This window comes from Hyperolius riggenbachi, chromosome 7, assembly GCF_040937935.1.
Source record: "Hyperolius riggenbachi isolate aHypRig1 chromosome 7, aHypRig1.pri, whole genome shotgun sequence".
In the NCBI taxonomy this organism is placed as follows: domain Eukaryota; kingdom Metazoa; phylum Chordata; class Amphibia; order Anura; family Hyperoliidae; genus Hyperolius; species Hyperolius riggenbachi.
Genome location: NC_090652.1, coordinates 227,626,330 through 227,643,821, shown reverse-complemented (window position 1 = coordinate 227,643,821; position 17,492 = coordinate 227,626,330). Strand labels below are relative to the sequence as shown.

Sequence of the window (17,492 nt, the reverse complement as noted above, 5' to 3'; positions counted from 1 at the left end):
CTTAAGTGGTGCCGGTCTCTTTGAAGAAAGTCGGTGTTGGTGCGTCCCAAGGGACACTGGGACGAAGACCGTGGCACACTGACTGTTGTTCAGCTTTGTGGTGCTCCTCCTATGCTACTTGACTACTGTATGATTATATACGACATGTCGATTTCTTACTTTGTACAGTGCCACAGAATATGTTGGCGCTTTATAAAATAATAAATATAGAAGATGCCTCTGATGAAGCAGCAGATGAATCATGCAAAAACAGCACCAGATATTTCAGTGCAGACATAAGGCATGATAGAAATTACGGTATGTGTAAAGCGGTGCGCGGGCAGTACTTTGGGCACTGTCAAAAGACGGCGGCACAAATTACTATACAAACCGCGTAATTCAGCCACCAGCAATAGCATGCAACCAAATGATGTCTTTCCCCACTATCCACAGCGACCTGGATGGGTAATAGAAATTCACAATGCCAGGACTTTTGCAGGAGCTGGGTGAGCGGTTTATCGGCTTTACCCTGCGTCCAAATTTCCCAGAGGCTTAATGAAAGGTACACGTGGTAGATACCATAATACAAACGAGGACCTGTCATGAGTCATTCTTGCACTTGTAAGTCTTCCTCTCACTTTTTTCACTCATTAGGAATATAGGATACCTTGTCCCTTCTGGGACCTAAGCCCTAAAGTTATGTACCCACATCAAGATTTTTCAAACAATTTCTCCCGCAACCAGTGATATTTTGCACGACGAGCCCTCATCTCCATGATATTGTGAAGTGAGTAAATGTGCGCGATTACATCAACGTTTTGCGTTGATTATGACCATCATGGAGGATCGGATCTCTAAGATCCATGTCAACTCCCACGCAAAGTGTCGCGATCATTAAACTCTCATTCATGCCAGTTGTGTGCGTGATGGATCAGGGAACGCTCGGTCATCGGGTCACATCGCAGTGCATTTCCCGATCCATCTCCATGCAAGTACGGCCTTTAGAATGCAGAGCACCCAGAGATCCGGAGGTCTTGTTGAAATAGACTAATGAAGGCAATTTGAAATACCACAAGACATCCGATTTTTATCTTGCTTAGCTTTAGCTGAGTATGTTAGGAGGCAGTTTACCTGTCAGCAAAACATTGCCTCTGCATTTACCATGTCAGGTATTGTGTGATAAACTGAATGATCACCTAAGCAGGCAAACAGCCTTGGGAACTGTTAAAGGACCACTATAGTGAAAAAAGTAAGCAGTTCAAATCTGACAGGTTTTAGACTAGTACGTCTCCTCAATGTTTTTTTTTTCCGTTATTTCTTTTGTTCTGTTCAAAAGCAATCCATGAACGGCTGTTGCTAAGTGCAACTGCTAAAATAATGTGTAATCAGGTAGGGAGGCTGACTGGTATCTTACTATTCTTGCAGACTTGGCAACTGCTGTTCAGGAAATGCTTTTAAAAATGAAGAAAACCCTGATAAGCCCCCATGAGGACATGGATTAGTCCATAACCTGTCAGATTGTAACTGCTTACTTTTTTTTTTTTTTCCACTATAGTGGTCCTTTAAACTTAAAGGAAAGTTAATGAAAGAGGTTAAATTAAAAAGAAAAGAGGATGCGGATTTATATACCGAGAGTTCTGTCTTTAATTCAGTGAAGCATGTATCTTTTATTAATCCTGAAAGAAAATCCAGGTGACCAAAGTGACAGAATTTTAGCTTCATGCTCATTCATCAAGAGTCAGCACAAGTCAAATAAGGACACTTTCCCCCAAAAAGAATGGCAATGGGAACACACACATCCCGTCACATCGGTCTGTGTTCCAATGGCTTGTGAACTGAAAGAAATAGACACACACGCACACACTCGCACATTCTGGAATCTTTGGGTGATTTTCTTTTTTTTGCATCCACAATCGTTTTCCAATGAATTGCCACCCCAAGATCCTCCCTAAAATAATAAATAGGCAGTAACATTCCAAGTGTCTGAAAAGGCCCAAAAAGCAGGCAAGGTCTTCCATGAAATGTGTACAGCATCTGGCTTGATCAGTAGTGCAGTGAACAGCTGAAATCCAGCACTGTATCCAGGGCACTCTTGTCCTACTAATGTCATTCGCACAGTGAGGCACGTTTGTTGCTCCTCTGCAGTAGACAAACTCTATAGGTGAGCTTCACAAGGTTGTGACAAAGTATTGCAGCAGATAGCCATGCAAGTTGTTGAGGTCCTGATGCCAATAAGTAGTATAACTGCTGAATATGCATGACCAGGTGACTTACATCTGCCCGTACTGTGCTTGCGTTTAACAGCAAACGAAGGTAGAAAATTTACTTTTATCATCCAAGCTTAGAGTGCCTCAGATATTGCCTTAGTAAAGCAGATTTTTTTCTTCTTTTACCTCTAGGGTTATGATGAACTTCCCATGGCTGTATAAGTGTTTGCCAAGTCTCAGCATTCCATAAACAAAGAATATTGCATTTTAACCTTAAAAAAAAAGAAAATAAAAGAAATGCTGTAGTTTATCCCAGTACCATCATAATGATTTACCTGGGCAGTCCTGTTTATAAGTTAACAAAGGCTCAGCTTCTTGGCCATACTTCAGATCAGCCATACAGATCAGCTGGAGTCAACTGCTTCAGCATCATAGTGTCTGACTTGAGGTGCTGAATACTCACACCTGAGCCTCTGAGATTTATTGTTTTCATGTAGGCCAGGTGTATGGTTATTGCCACAGGCAGTGAACAGATTGACCATGTAAATCTCTTGGCAATGGAAACCCCTCCTTGTCCTGTTTCATGGCTCCATCACACTGCTGGTTCTTGTTAATGTGACAGGAGCCTGGGAAGGTGGCACGTCAAGTCCTCCTTATCTGTGCAAAGCACGTTCTGACCACGGAATAGAAGTCACTGCTGAGATAGGATGGCGCTTCGGTTTGCCTTCATCTTCTCCAGCCTCTTTACCAAATGACTATTTCCTACTTCAAGCTCTTCCACCTTGTCTAAGGCTGTACGGAGCTGTGAATAACGAAAAAAGATAAAGAAATGAAAAGAAATCTTTTTATATTGTTTTAATATGTCTTGGCATATTGTTAAAATTTTTTGGAAATTCCAATAAAAAATATTGAAAAAGAAATCATAAATCCCAAGGGGTCAGTTCACAAAGCAGTTTCACATACAAAATCCATAAGCACATTCCACAATCCTTAAGGCCCTTTTACACTTAGTCAGTTGCTCTCAGTTAAAACGGAAAGAAAACTGATTTTCAAAGTAATACCCATGTTTTTCTATGGCACCTTTTACACTTAATGCGTTTTAACTGAAATCTTCTTCCCAATGCACTAACGCCGCAGAGGGCGCATTGGACTAACGCCGCAGAGGGCGCATTGGACTAACGCCGCAGAGGGCGCATTGGACTAACGCCGCAGAGGGCGCATTGGACTAACGCCGCAGAGGGCGCATTGGACTAACGCCGCAGAGGGCGCATTGGACTAACGCCGCAGAGGGCGCATTGGACTAACGCCGCAGAGGGCGCATTGGACTAACGCCGCAGAGGGCGCATTGGACTAACGCCGCAGAGGGCGCATTGGACTAACGCCGCAGAGGGCGCATTGGACTAACGCCGCAGAGGGCGCATTGGACTAACGCCGCAGAGGGCGCACAGGCTGCATGCCGCAGAGGGCGCACAGGCTGCATGCCGCAGAGGGCGCACAGGCTGCATGCCGCAGAGTGCACATTGGCCGAGCGCAGCAGGCGGAGCCTCGGGCGAGACGCAGAGGGTGCATCGGCCGAGTGACGCAGAGGGTGCATCGGCCGAGTGACGCAGAGGGTGCATCGGCCGAGTGACGCAGAGGGTGCATCGGCCGAGTGACGCAGAGGGTGCATCGGCCGAGTGACGCAGAGGGTGCATCGGCCGAGTGACGCAGACGGTGCATCGGCCGAGTGACGCAGACGGTGCATCGGCCGAGTGACGCAGACGGTGCATCGGCCGAGTGACGCAGACGGTGCATCGGCCGAGTGACGCAGACGGTGCATCGGCCGAGTGACGCAGACGGTGCATCGGCCGAGTGACGCAGACGGTGCATCGGCCGAGTGACGCAGACGGTGCATCGGCCGAGTGACGCAGACGGTGCATCGGCCGAGTGACGCAGACGGTGCATCGGCCGAGTGACGCAGAGGGTGCATCGGCCGAGTGACGCAGAGGGTGCATCGGCCGAGTGACGCAGAGGGTGCATCGGCCGAGTGACGCAGAGGGTGCATCGGCCGAGTGAAGCAGAGGGTGCATCGGCCGAGTGAAGCAGAGGGTGCATCGGCCGAGTGACGCAGACGGTGCATCGGCCGAGTGACGCAGACGGTGCATCGGCCGAGTGACGCAGACGGTGCATCGGCCGAGTGACGCAGACGGTGCATCGGCCGAGTGACGCAGAGGGTGCATCGGCCGAGTGACGCAGAGGGTGCATCGGCCGAGTGACGCAGAGGGTGCATCGGCCGAGTGACTCAGAGGGTGCATCGGCCGAGTGACGCAGACGGTGCATCGGCCGAGTGACGCAGACGGTGCATCGGCCGAGTGACGCAGACGGTGCATCGGCCGAGTGACGCAGACGGTGCATCGGCCGAGTGACGCAGACGGTGCATTGGCCGAGCGGTGCATTGGCCGAGCGGTGCATTGGCCGAGTGACGCAGACGGTGCATTGGCCGAGCGGTGCATTGGCCGAGTGACGCAGACGGTGCATTGGCCGAGCGGTGCATTGGCCGAGTGACGCAGAAGGTGCATTGGCCGAGTGACGCATAAGGTGCATTGGCCGAGTGACGCAGAAGGTGCATTGGCCGAGTGACGCAGAAGGTGCATTGGCCGAGTGACGCAGAAGGTGCATTGGCCGAGTGACGCAGACGGTGCATTGGCCGAGTGACGCAGACGGTGCATTGGCCGAGTGACGCAGAGGGTGCATTGGCCGAGTAAAGCAGAGGGTGCATTGGCCGAGTGACGCAGAAGGTGCATTGGCCGAGTGAAGCAGAGGGTGCATTGGCCGAGTGAAGCAGACGGTGCATTGGCAGAGTGACGCAGAAGGTGCATTGGCCGAGTGACGCAGACGGTGCATTGGCCGAGTGACGCAAACGGTGCATTGGCCGAGTGACGCAGACGGTGCATTGGCCGAGTGACGCAGACGGTGCATTGGCCGAGTGACGCAGACGGTGCATTGGCCGAGTGATGCAGACGGTGCATTGGCCGAGTGACGCAGAGGGTGCATTGGCCGAGTGAAGCAGAGGGTGCATTGGCCGAGTGAAGCAGAGGGTGCATTGGCCGAGTGAAGCAGAGGGTGCATTGGCCGAGTGACGCAGAGGGTGCATTGGCCGAGTGAAGCAGAGGGTGCATTGGCCGAGTGACGCAGAAGGTGCATTGGCCGAGTGAAGCAGAAGGTGCATTGGCCGAGTGAAGCAGAAGGTGCATTGGCCGAGTGAAGCAGAGGGTGCATTGGCCGAGTGACGCAGACGGTGCATTGGCCGAGTGACGCAGACGGTGCATTGGCCGAGTGAAGCAGACGGTGCATTGGCCGAGTGAAGCAGACGGTGCATTGGCCGAGTGAAGCAGACGGTGCATTGGCCGAGTGAAGCAGACGGTGCATTGGCCGAGTGACGCAGACGGTGCATTGGCCGAGTGACGCAGACGGTGCATTGGCCGAGTGACGCAGACGGTGCATTGGCCGAGTGACGCAGACGGTGCATTGGCCGAGTGACGCAGAGGGTGCATTGGCCGAGTGAAGCAGAGGGTGCATTGGCCGAGTGAAGCAGAGGGTGCATTGGCCGAGTGACGCAGAAGGTGCATTGGCCGAGTGAAGCAGAGGGTGCATTGGCCGAGTGACGCAGAAGGTGCATTGGCCAAGTGAAGCAGAAGGTGCATTGGCCGAGTGAAGCAGAAGGTGCATTGGCCGAGTGAAGCAGAGGGTGCATTGGCCGAGTGACGCAGACGGTGCATTGGCCGAGTGAAGCAGACGGTGCATTGGCCGAGTGAAGCAGACGGTGCATTGGCCGAGTGAAGCAGACGGTGCATTGGCCGAGTGAAGCAGACGGTGCATTGGCCGAGTGAAGCAGACGGTGCATTGGCCGAGTGAAGCAGACGGTGCATTGGCCGAGTGACGCAGAAGGTGCATTGGCCGAGTGAAACCGAGGGTGCAGACAAATACTAAAAAATCTAATTTGATAAACTAATAGAAACAAATACAGGATAAGTAAAGCTTTTTGAATTAAGCCTTAAATCTCTAATACAGCATCCCACTACTAAGGGAGTGTACACAAATCCAATTTTGATTTGCTAATTTTACCACCAGCATGTAGTATGAGGGCCAAACGATTTTGAATACAATTATATGAACACTTTGTGTAGGTTAGCTCTCATACTACATGGAGGTGGTCACTGTCAGTCATTGGCCAATCAAAATGTTGATGTGTACACTCCCTTCCCAGAGTACCAAAATTCCAACCAGGGAAGGACCTAGTATAGATGACTGGATTGCTGCCAGTTACTTTTTAAACATGGTGGTGGTGCTAAAAAGCACCAGCCCTTTCCTGATTTACTCTACATCTCCCTATTCTTAACACTTGTTAAAAGATGTAAGCCAATCCGAACTGAAAATATACTTAGGACATAATTAATTGTAGATTTAGTACTAACCTCAGAGTTCCCAACCCTGTCCTCAAGGCCCACCAACAGTACGTTTTGCAGAAAACCACAAACATGCACAGGTGGGGTAATTAGTGTTGTAGCAGAGCTGATTTTACCTCTGTGGATTTCCACAAAACATGCACTGTTGGGGAACCACTGACTTAAAGGACAACTGTAGCGAGAAGAATATGGAGGCTGTCATTTATTTCCTTTGAAACAATACCAGTTGCCTGGCTAATCCTCTGCCGCTAATACTTTTAGCCATAGACCCGGAACAAGCATGCAGCATATCAGGTTTTTCTGACATTGTCAGATCTGACAATATTAGCTGCATGCATGTTTCTGATGTAATTCAGACGCTACTGCAGCCAAATTGATTTGCAGAACAGCCAGGCAACTGGTATTGGAAATAAATATGGCAGCCTCCATATACCTCTCAGCACAGTTCTCCTTTAAAGGACAAGCAAAGGTAGATGGAGGCTGCCATATTTATTTCTTTTTAGGCCTGGGACCCACTAGGAATCGCTGCAGCACTCTAAAATAGCTGCAGCGCTGTGTGCAACAAATCCTAGGGCATTAGCGATGGCAATTACCCGACACTCCGAAGCGCTGTACATTAACATGCACAGCTCTTCTGATTTTTTTTCTTCATCAAATAAAACTTTATTATACTTACTAGGTGTCCTGCTGTCGTTAGACCCACCCCTTAACCTCCCTAGCGGCATACCAGACACTGTGTCGGGCATACCGCTCTGTGGCCCCAGGAGTCCCCCATCATTAAATATTTGTGCCAAATGTGTAAACCCTTTAGCTAGCACTAGGCTAGCTAGTAAAAGTGTCGGGCACCCACCGCTCCCCTGCGATCCCCTCCCCTGATTATACATTACTCCCCCCCCCCCCCCCTTCCTGATCCAGCGATCACGCAGCCTTCCGGCACTGCTCCGGTCTCTCTATGGGGAGGATCGGGTTTGCGCATGATGTCAGAATGGCAAGGCGGCTGAAGGAAGCCCCGGGTAAGTTACAAATCTTTCTTTATTGTCGTCTCAGGTACACTTTAAGCAATACCACGTAACTGGCTATCCTGCTGATGCCTCTGCTGATGCCTCTGCCTCGAATACTTTTAACCATACTCCCTGAACAAGCATACAGCAGATCAGGTGTTTCTGACATTGTCAGATCTGACAAGATTAGCTGCATGCTGCCAGGCAGCTGGTATTGTTTAAAAGGAAATAAATATAGCTGCCTCCTTCCAGCAGCCATTTCATTGTTGTGTATAATATCTGGTTTATTCAGCTCTAACAAAAGAGAAACGACATTTTGAACTTTTTCACAACTGTCATCAGCAGTGTAAGGTCAGCCAATTACAAGGGATGTGGCTTTTATTTAGAAGCAGTAAAGTGTTGTACCGTGTTAGCCATGAGTAAAAGCAAGAAGTTTTGAATCAGGATGATACCATTTATTGGCTAACTTAGAGATGGATAAACAGTGAGCTTTCGACTTATAAAAAGCCTTCATCAGACTGGTTCCTGACCAGAACTGAAAAACACAGCTTATATACACTGACATACAGAGGAGAAACATTCTTTAGCAAACATAAATGTAATTAGATGCCTTAACTGTTACTGAGGAGACTTTCCCAGGCATCCTATCTAAATTGATAAGATCAATAGAATCCTCAACATGACATAAAGCAGACTCTGGTGATGGGGAGACATCGTAAATTCCGAATTCAAATGGTAACTGGCCTGGTTACATGCACCATTAATTCTAAGCTTAAGAGAATTGTGGCATTTAACCACTTGCCGACCGCACACTCATAACGTGCGTCGGCAAAGTGGCAGCTGCAGGACCAGCGACGCAGTACTGCGTCGCCAGCTGCAGCCTAATTAATCAGGAAGCAGCCGCTCGTACGAGCGGCTGCTTCCTGTCAAATCACGGCGGGGGGCTCCGTGAATAGCCTGCGGGCCGCCGATGGCGGCTCGCAGGCTAGATGTAAACACAAGCGGAAATAATCCGCTTTGTTTACATTTGTACGGCGCTGCTGCGCAGCAGCGCCGTAAGGCAGATCGGCGATCCCCGGCCAATCAGCGGCCGGGGATCGCCGCCATGTGACAGGGGACGTCCTGTCACTGGCTGCACAGGACGGATAGCGTCCTGTGCAGCCCGGATCTCCAGGGGAGGCAGCAGGTAGGAGAGGGAGGGGGGAATTTCGCCGCGGAGGGGGGCTTTGAGGTGCCCCCCCCGCCACCCACAGCAGGCAGGAGAGATCAGACCCCCCCAGCACATCATCCCCATAGGGGGGAAAAAAGGGGGGCAATCTGATCTCCCTGCCTGCACCCTGATCTGTGCTGGGGGCTGCAGAGCCCACCCAGCACAGATCAATCAAACCAGCGCTGGTCCTTAAGGGGGGGTAAAGGGTGGGTCCTCAAGTGGTTAAAGCCAGCACCTGAAAGCAAATAAAATGAATAGTGGCAGTGAATTCCATCTTACACAGCATATGGCACAAAAATGAATGAAAAGATAGAAAAATTAAAATTAAAAGAACTGTGGCATTTAAAACCCATCGTACCAGCACAAGAAGTTGGAGTCCTTGTTTAAACCATCTTGTACAGTTTTGAACCAATGTATAAACTTAGTTTCTTGTGTTAGTCTCATGTTTCCCGATTTGAAGCCACCCATTAATACAGTGACGCGAAAATCGCTTAAACTGTGTCCAGGTAAACAAAAGTGTGTTGGTATTGGGAGATCAGTATAATTTGTAATATCCTTTTTCCTGCTGTTAATAGTGGATCTGTGGTGTGTCATGCGATCCCGCAGTGGTTGACTTGTTTCTCCCACATAAATTCTTTTGGGGCATTTTGCACACATGATCAGGTATACCACATTAGATGAGTCGCAGGAAAAGGTGCCTTGTACTTTGTATTCCTGTTGTGTACCCGGTATTAGTATCCTGTCAGTGGAATGGATGTATTCACAGGTCCCACATGTTTTCCCTCGGCAGGGGAATGTTCCATTCTGTTCTTGCCTATTTAAGGCACTCCTCACTATCATCTGCTTAAGATTGGGTGGCTGTCGGAACGCAAGGAGGGGAGGTTCAGGGAATATCTTTTTCAGTCTCTGATCCTTGTGTAGAACAGGATGAAGTTCTTTTGCAATCTTTCTTAAGATTTCCAAGCGTGGGTTGTAGGTTACTACCAGTGGGACACGGCTCTCTTCCTGCCTCTGCTTGTACTCCAGGAGCTATTTAGGAGAGCTGTTCTTACGTTTCAGTGCCTTATTTGTATATAGAACGCACTAGTTTTGTTAACGTTTGCAAAAAAGTTGATAAAAGGAATTTCTTCTTAGGCCAGGGTCACACTTAGCAGAATCACTTGAGTTTTCCTAAAAGCACATAGTGAAAAAATGTATGCGATTCTGTTAAGTGTGACCCTGGCCTTAGAATTGGTACTATATGCGCATGTTAGCATAACAAAAATCGACTTGTTTTGTGTGTGTATGTGTGAGACAAAGCTACACAAATTGTGTGGGCCAATACCAACAAATCACCAGAATCGCAGTGGATTGTGCCAGCACTTGCATTATTGTGTTGGAAGTAAAAAATACTCACCTCTCTCTGTAATCTTCGTTTTTCAGCTTTTAATTCATCTTCTACTTTTTCAGCATTTTCTGTGGAAGCTTTGAATCGTGACAACTGACTTTCTAGTCGGATAATCTGAATCAGAAGAAAATACACAAACTGGAAGTCAGTTTTCAATATTTAACACACACAACAGTATAGTGCAAATAAAATACTGTTTTGCAGAGATCTTAATTTGCTGGTGTTAGAAAAAAAAAAAAAAAAAAAAAAAAAGAAGATGGTTTCCACAGTTTTCATCCAACAACCAAATACCCTCAAATAAGACCTACCCTGAAAATAAGCCCCAGCTGGAATTTTGAGCATAGTTGAAATATAAGCTCCAGCAAAAGTTAAACAGAAGAAAGTGAACAGCAAGCGGGGACACTGGGGTGCAGTGCCGATTGTGTGCCGGTCCTGTCATCTCAGCACACAGCAAGGTTGTCAGCTGTGTGCAGGGATGACAGGGCAGGTGCCTGATCAGAACAGTAGCATACCTTCAAATCTAGGAACAGCACAGTACAAAGGAAGCAGAAATGTTCTGCTGAGAGATACTAGAACATAGAATATTGCCGATCGGAATGTTGGATTTTATGATCGTATCTTAAAAGAGACAGTGCCATAATCAACACATTTTATGGGAACAATCGATAATTATCTTCCAATCTCAGAAATCTGAACAAATGATCACCTTAAAAATGATTAAAATGTGGAATACCTTACCACAGGAAGTAGTTATTAGAGATGGCCGAACGGTTCGCCGGCGAACGGTTCCAGGCGAACTTTGGGTGGTTCGCGTTCGCAGTGAACCAGGAACTTTTTTTAAAAGTTTGGTTCGCCCATAGACTTTAAAGAGACTCTGTAACAAAAATGTCATAAAAATCCTCCTCTGTTAGGCTGTGAAAGGAGCTGGCTGACACATACTGAGGAATTACAGACACGGGCAGAGCTGTCTGCAGGAAGAAATGATCAGCCTGTCACTATTCAGTGCATGAGAGCTGCAGGGCACAGAAGGTAAACACACAAATGATCTTTTGAGATTCAAAAGGAATGCTGTATACAGCCTGCTTGTGTATGGATGTATTTTCTATGTGTGGACATACTGTACATCAACCTACTTCCTGTTTTGGTGGCCATTTTGTTTGTTTATAAACAAACTTTTTAAAACTGTTTTTGACTACTTTTAATGCGGCGGGGAACGGCGAAATTGTCAGAGGGGAATAGGAGATGTCCCCTAACGCGCTGGTATGTTTACTTTTGTGCAATTTTAACAATACAGATTCTCTTTAATGCCCGCCGACTTTAGCGGTTAATAGCAAAGTCCCCTTACATAGCAAAAACACCAAATTTGCAGGGTATGTAGAGGAGGGCAGTGACTACAAGCGGAAAACATTTTTTTTTAAAAAGACCTTAGTTTTTGAGAAAATCGATTTTAAAGTTTCAGTTTAAAATCTCCTTCTGACCGTGGGAAAATATACCCCTGCCGACTTTAACGGTTAATAGCAAAGGCCCTTTAAAAGCTAGAAACACCAAAATTGCTGGGAATGTTAAGAAGAACAGTGGAAACAAGAGAAAAACTTTTTTTTCAAAACGACCTTATAGTTTTGGAGAAAATCGATTTAAAAAAAAAAAAGTACATTAAAAAAGAACGATTCTTTAAAAAGATCCGGCTCATTCCTGAGCCATTAGTATAGCAGAGAATGCGTCCTGAGCAGGACATGAAGCTACCGGCTCCCGCGGTCTCTCCCCACCTGCCTGCACCTATCAACCTGCACCTATCAACCCTCACCTAGGCTGGCACCTAGTGCACCCATGGGTGCACTGGGTGCCAGCTTAGGTGGGGGTTGACAGTTGCAGGCAGGCAGGTGGGGAGAGACAGCGGGAGTCAGCAGCTATGCGTCCCAAAGGACGCATTCTCTGCTATGTGGGGGGCGTCGGAGATCTTCAATCAACTTAATTAAAGATAGCAAGATAAGAAGATACATTATTCATTGGATCGTTTACCGAGGATATTGGCGTGTAAACATTTTTTTTTTTTTTTTATTATTTTTTTTTAAAAAGGTACAGGTAAGTATTTCAGGTTAATTAAGAAAATTAACCTCCTTGCCGATTATCCCGAGCTCAGCTCGGGGTAACCTGCGCAGGAGGATTTCTCAGGCCCGCTGGGCCGATTTGCATAATTTTTTTTTTCCTACACGCAGCTAGCACTTTGCTAGCTGCGTGTGGTACGCGATCGCCGCCGCTACCCGCCGCGCCCCCCCAGACCCCTGCGCAGCCTGGCCAATCAGTGCCAGGCAGCGCTGAGGGGTGGATTGGAATTCCCTTTGACTTCCATGACGTCGGTGATGTCATCCCGCCCCGTCGCCATGGCGACCGGGGAAGCCCTGCAGGAAATCCCGTTCTCAACGGGATTTCCTGCTTACTCTGATCGCCGGAGGCGATCAGAGTGGGTGGGGGATGCCGCCGCTCAGCGGCTATCATGTAGCGAGCCCTGGGCTCGCTACATGATTTAAAAAAAAAAAAAAAAAAGTGCTGCGCTGCCCCCTTGCCGGCAGGAATTGGACCGGCAAGGAGGTTAAAGGACTTTTTTTGTGGTTGTGTTTCAGCTCTAGGGCCTCCTCCCGCTGCGTCATCAATATGCGTGCATACATCGGACTCATCGGAGGAGGTCCTAGAGCTGTGCAGCCGCAATCGCGTCTATGCGGACTGTGCAGCCGTGGCAATCTGTGGCGGCCGTATTGAGGGGGGAATGAAAACCCGACCCGTTCGGAGGGTCGGGACCCGACCGGGGCCGGTATTACTGCGGGTGCCATGGCGGAATGAACGGGAGGGCGCGGATGGCGTCCTCCATGGATCTGGATTATGAAATGGTATTTAACTTTTTTCATACTTGTGGCCTCGTAAGGCCTTTAAAAATATATATATTTTTTTTATTATTTTTATGTGCCAAGTGTGGGAAATCTGAAGAAAAAAAAAAAAAAGACGTGGGGTCCCCCCCCCCCCTCCCGAGCCTCTGTAACCCCTTGTCCCCCATGCAGGCTGAGATATGCGGAGCCCCGGCCAACTGGGGCTTCGCACCCTGAGCTATACCAGCCCGCATGGTCCTATGGGGGACTTCGGGGGGGGAGGGGGGGATGGCTTGGTGCGGCCAAGCCTCCCCCCCCCCCAGAGCCCTTGTCCAAACCATGGACAAGGGGCTCTTCCCCCACCTCCGGTGCCCCAGGAGGAGGTGGGGCAATGACTCCCTGGGGGGGGGTTCATGATGTCATCTGGGAGTCCCCTTTAAAGAGACACTGAAGCGAAAAAAAAATGATGATATTATGATTTGTATGTGTAGTACAGCTAAGAAATAAAACATTAAGATTAGATACATCAGTCTAATTGTTTCCAGTACAGGAAGAGTTGAGAAACTCCAGTTGTTATCTCTATGCAAAAAGGCTATTAAGCTCTCCGACTAAGTTAGTCGTGGAGAGGGCTATTATCTGACTTTTATTAGCTCAACTGTAATTGAACTGTTTACTTTTCCTCTGCCAGAGGAGAGTTCATTACTTCACAGACTGCTCTGAAAGACTCATTTTGAATGCTGAGTGTTGTGTAATCTGCACATATTATAGAATGTTGCAATGTTATAAAAAAACACTATATACCTGAAAATAAAAGTATGAGAATATTTTCTTTGCTGCTAATCTTCTAGTAATTATTCTTTTTTAATGTAATTTTTATTTATTTCAATAAAAGAAAGTTAACACTTTTTTTTTTTTTTCCAAACATTGATTTCCAATCTGATTCTACAAGATACACTGCACAGACCTCATATACAACAGCATCATGGGGCCTACAGAGGGACAATAAGAGATGGGTATCGAGATTCAATTCTACGACCATAAAAAGTCCATTGTCCAGTTCTTTTTCGTTAGGGTTGAATACGACATTCCAGGATTGCCTACTGAAAATGAGGTCTCCAATCTCCCCAGAGGCCCCAGCTGTCCCTCTATGAAATATTTATAACCTACTCTTTCTATACAATGCATTGAGAATGAGACATGTAATAATAGTAACCTTAAATGAACATAAAATGAAAATAAAGAACTAACATTGATAACATAACACAGGTATCGCTAACATGTCTTCACTGATCATCCCAGGTATTTTCTCCTACTGGTAACTATGTCTGCTGCTCATTGGTTCGAGTCTTCGTTAATAACAGAGAGATACCCTTCAGTGGTTTGGAAGAGAATCCATGGCATCCATATCTTTTTATACTTATCAAATTTATCTCTGGCCTGCAGAATTGATTCCGCTGCGTCCTGTATCTTATTAACTCTGGTGAACCAATCTTTCATAGTGGGGATTTTAGTAGTTCTCCAGTATGTTGGGATAAGGCTCTTTGCTGCATTTAATAAGAATAAGAATGGGGTAGCTGTGGATTTGTATCTTTTAGCCGAAGTTGGGTAGAGTTGAAATAATAAATGCCATGGGTTATCCTCCAGTTCCCAACCCACCACCTCCTTAACTATTTCCCTCACCCCCTTCCAGAAAGAGCTCAGTAAAGGGCATTTCCAGAAAAGGTGGAGGATAGAACCAGACCCTCCACATTCCTTCCAACAATTAGAGTTTTGCCCTTCATATATTTTTGCAAGAAATGAGGGTGTCCTGTACCACCGTACTAGTAATTTATAGCCTCCCTCTTGGATATGTGAGCTGATTGAAGCAACATGTACCATAGACAGTGCTCTTTTTACTTGTTGTTCTGTCAATGTGTGGTCCATATCCCTCTCCCATTCCCTTAGAAATCTTGGTTTAGTGTCTCCCTTGCTCTCTAAGAGGGCTTTATATAGATAAGAAGTTAAATGTGCAGGCTTAGCCTCTTGAATGAACAACTTTTCCCAAGGTGTCATATCTACCACGGGTCTTACTCCCTGCATAGAGTTGAACCAATGAGTTAGCTGGCTCAGTCTCCATGAATCCATAGGGAACTACCCGTACTCTTGTCGTAGCATTGTGATGGGTTTCAATTTATTTCCAGACATGAGGTGCCCAAGTGTAACCAATCTGTTCCCTCTCCAGGTACCAAAAAATCTTCTTTCCAGACCTGGTTCAAAGAATGGGAACCCTTCCACCGGTGTTAAAGGCGAAACTCCTGGTGCCCATGTGTCTCTAGTCTCCAACCAATCCCATATCCTTAAAGTGTGCTTAATCCAGGGTGGTGTGGAGTCTGACAAACCCCTTACAGAAGTATTAATCCAAAGCGCCCCTGCTAAGTCTCTGCCTGCCAGGGATTTTTCCACATTCACCCACCCTTTCTGTGTCCCGTTGTACTGCCAGTCTAATATTCTATTCAGAGCTAGAGCTTTATAATATGTTTTCATATCTGGTAGGCCTAAGCCACCTCTGTCTTTGGTTCTTACCATTAGGCTGTATGCCAGTCTGGGTCTCTTTCTTTTCCAGACAAATTTTACTAAGAGAGACTTTATTTTCTCAAAGAACTGTTTAGGGAGAGAGATAGGGACCATTGACATTGGGAAGAGCAATCTAGGTTCTAGTAATTATTCATAGTACACAACCAATTCATTATATCATATTTTTTTTTTCGCTTCAGTGTCTCTTTAAGAAGGGGACCACAGATGCCCACCCCCCTCCCAGGAGAAATGAGTATAGGGGTACAAAGTACCCCTTTACCCATTTCCACAAAGGGTTAAATGAAATAAAAACCACGAAAAAAGTCCTTTAATTTTCTTAATTAACCAGAAATACTTAACTGTACCTTTAAAAAACAATTCCCACGCCAATATCCTCAGTAAACGATCCAATGAATAATGTATCCTCTTATCTTGCTATCTTCAATTAAGTTGATTGAAGATCTCCGACGCCCCCCACATAGCAGAGAATGCGTCCTTTGGGACGCATAGCTTCTGACTCCAGCTGCCTCTCCCCACCTGCCTGCATGGGTGCACTGGGTGCCAGCCTAGGTGGGGGTTGATAGGTGCAGGCAGGTGAGGAGAGACCGCGGGAGCCGGCAGCTTCACGTCCTGCTCAGGACGCATTCTCTGCTATACTAACGGCTCATTGATCTTTTTAATGAATCGACTTTTTTTTTAAATTACAACCTTTTTTTAAATCAATTTCCTCCAAAAGTATAAGGTCTTTTTGATTTTTTTTTCCTCTTCTTCCCACTGTTCTTAACATTCCCAGCAATTTTGGTGTTTCTAGCTTTTAAAGGGGCTTTGCTATTAACCGTTAAAGTCATCGGGCGTTTAATTTTCCCATGGTCAGAAGGAGAATTTTAAAATAGATTTTCTCAAAAACTAAGTTTTTTTTGAAGATTTTTCTTTTCCCTCTTGTAGTCACTGAAAAAACTCAGGTGTTAGACCCCTTGAAACATCTTTTCCATCACTTTTCTGGCCAGCATAAATGTTTCTAGTTTTCAAAGTTCGCCTCCCCATTGAAGTCTATGGCGATTCACAAAAGTTCCTGCGAACCGAACTTTCACGGTAGGTTCGCAAACCGAAAATCAGAGGTTCGGGCCATCTCTAGTAGTTTTGGCAAATTCTATATCTGTGTCTAAAGTAAGCTTGGATTCTTTCCTTGAAGTACAGTCACAGCTATTATTGCTAGGTAATGGCAGTGCTGATCCAGTGAATTTACTCGATTGCTGCTTTGAGTGGGGAAGGAATTTTTCCCTTTTAAAGTAAACCTGTAGGAGGGAAAAAAAAAAAAAAAAAGTGTCCCCATCCTCCTGCACAAGTGTCCCCCAGTATAGTGGACTGGATTTGGCTTGGCTATTTCTACTGGAGACCATTGAAAAGCCCTGGTCGGTGTAGCCCCTCAGGTGAGAGCAAGGGGGGGGGGGGGGGGAAGGCCTCTCTAGGATCCAGAGGCTTCCCCCCCCCTGAAGTAAGCACCCCCTAAGGGCACTTTTCTCCCTTCAGGTACACTGTAAGGCGAATGCCTTTTTCACCTTCCTCTGGATCAATTGGGATATCAGAGGGTGCAGGCCACTTTTGTAAGATACTTTTTAGTTGAACCTGATGGAGAGATGTTTTTCAACCATTGCAGTGGACCTACACTCATTGTGGTTCTTCTAAATCAGGCCATCCATGTTATTTTGTGCCTTCTAATACCTTCTAATCTCAGGATCACTCTGAATAGAGGTATTTATCATGTGTGGAGTTTTCTTCCATTCCTGCCACTGATCCAGAAGCCCCCCGAGAGCACCTATCTGCACTCTTTAGGACCCTTCCCCATTGA

At 46.7% G+C, this 17,492-nt stretch overlaps 1 protein-coding gene across 1 annotated transcript in view; it reads right to left on the bottom strand.

The window, feature by feature from the left end:
• Positions 1-1,612: 1,612 nt before the first annotated feature.
• LRRFIP1 (LRR binding FLII interacting protein 1) overlaps positions 1,613-17,492 on the bottom strand; it is a 217,465-nt gene continuing 201,585 nt past the window's right edge. Inside the window, exons 25-26 of the mRNA XM_068245365.1 lie at positions 10,239-10,343; positions 1,613-2,988 (exon numbers count right to left, since the gene is read on the bottom strand). Coding sequence (XP_068101466.1) covers positions 2,878-2,988; positions 10,239-10,343 — 216 coding nt within the window. The 3' untranslated portion in view covers positions 1,613-2,877. The remainder of the gene's footprint in view (positions 2,989-10,238; positions 10,344-17,492) is intronic.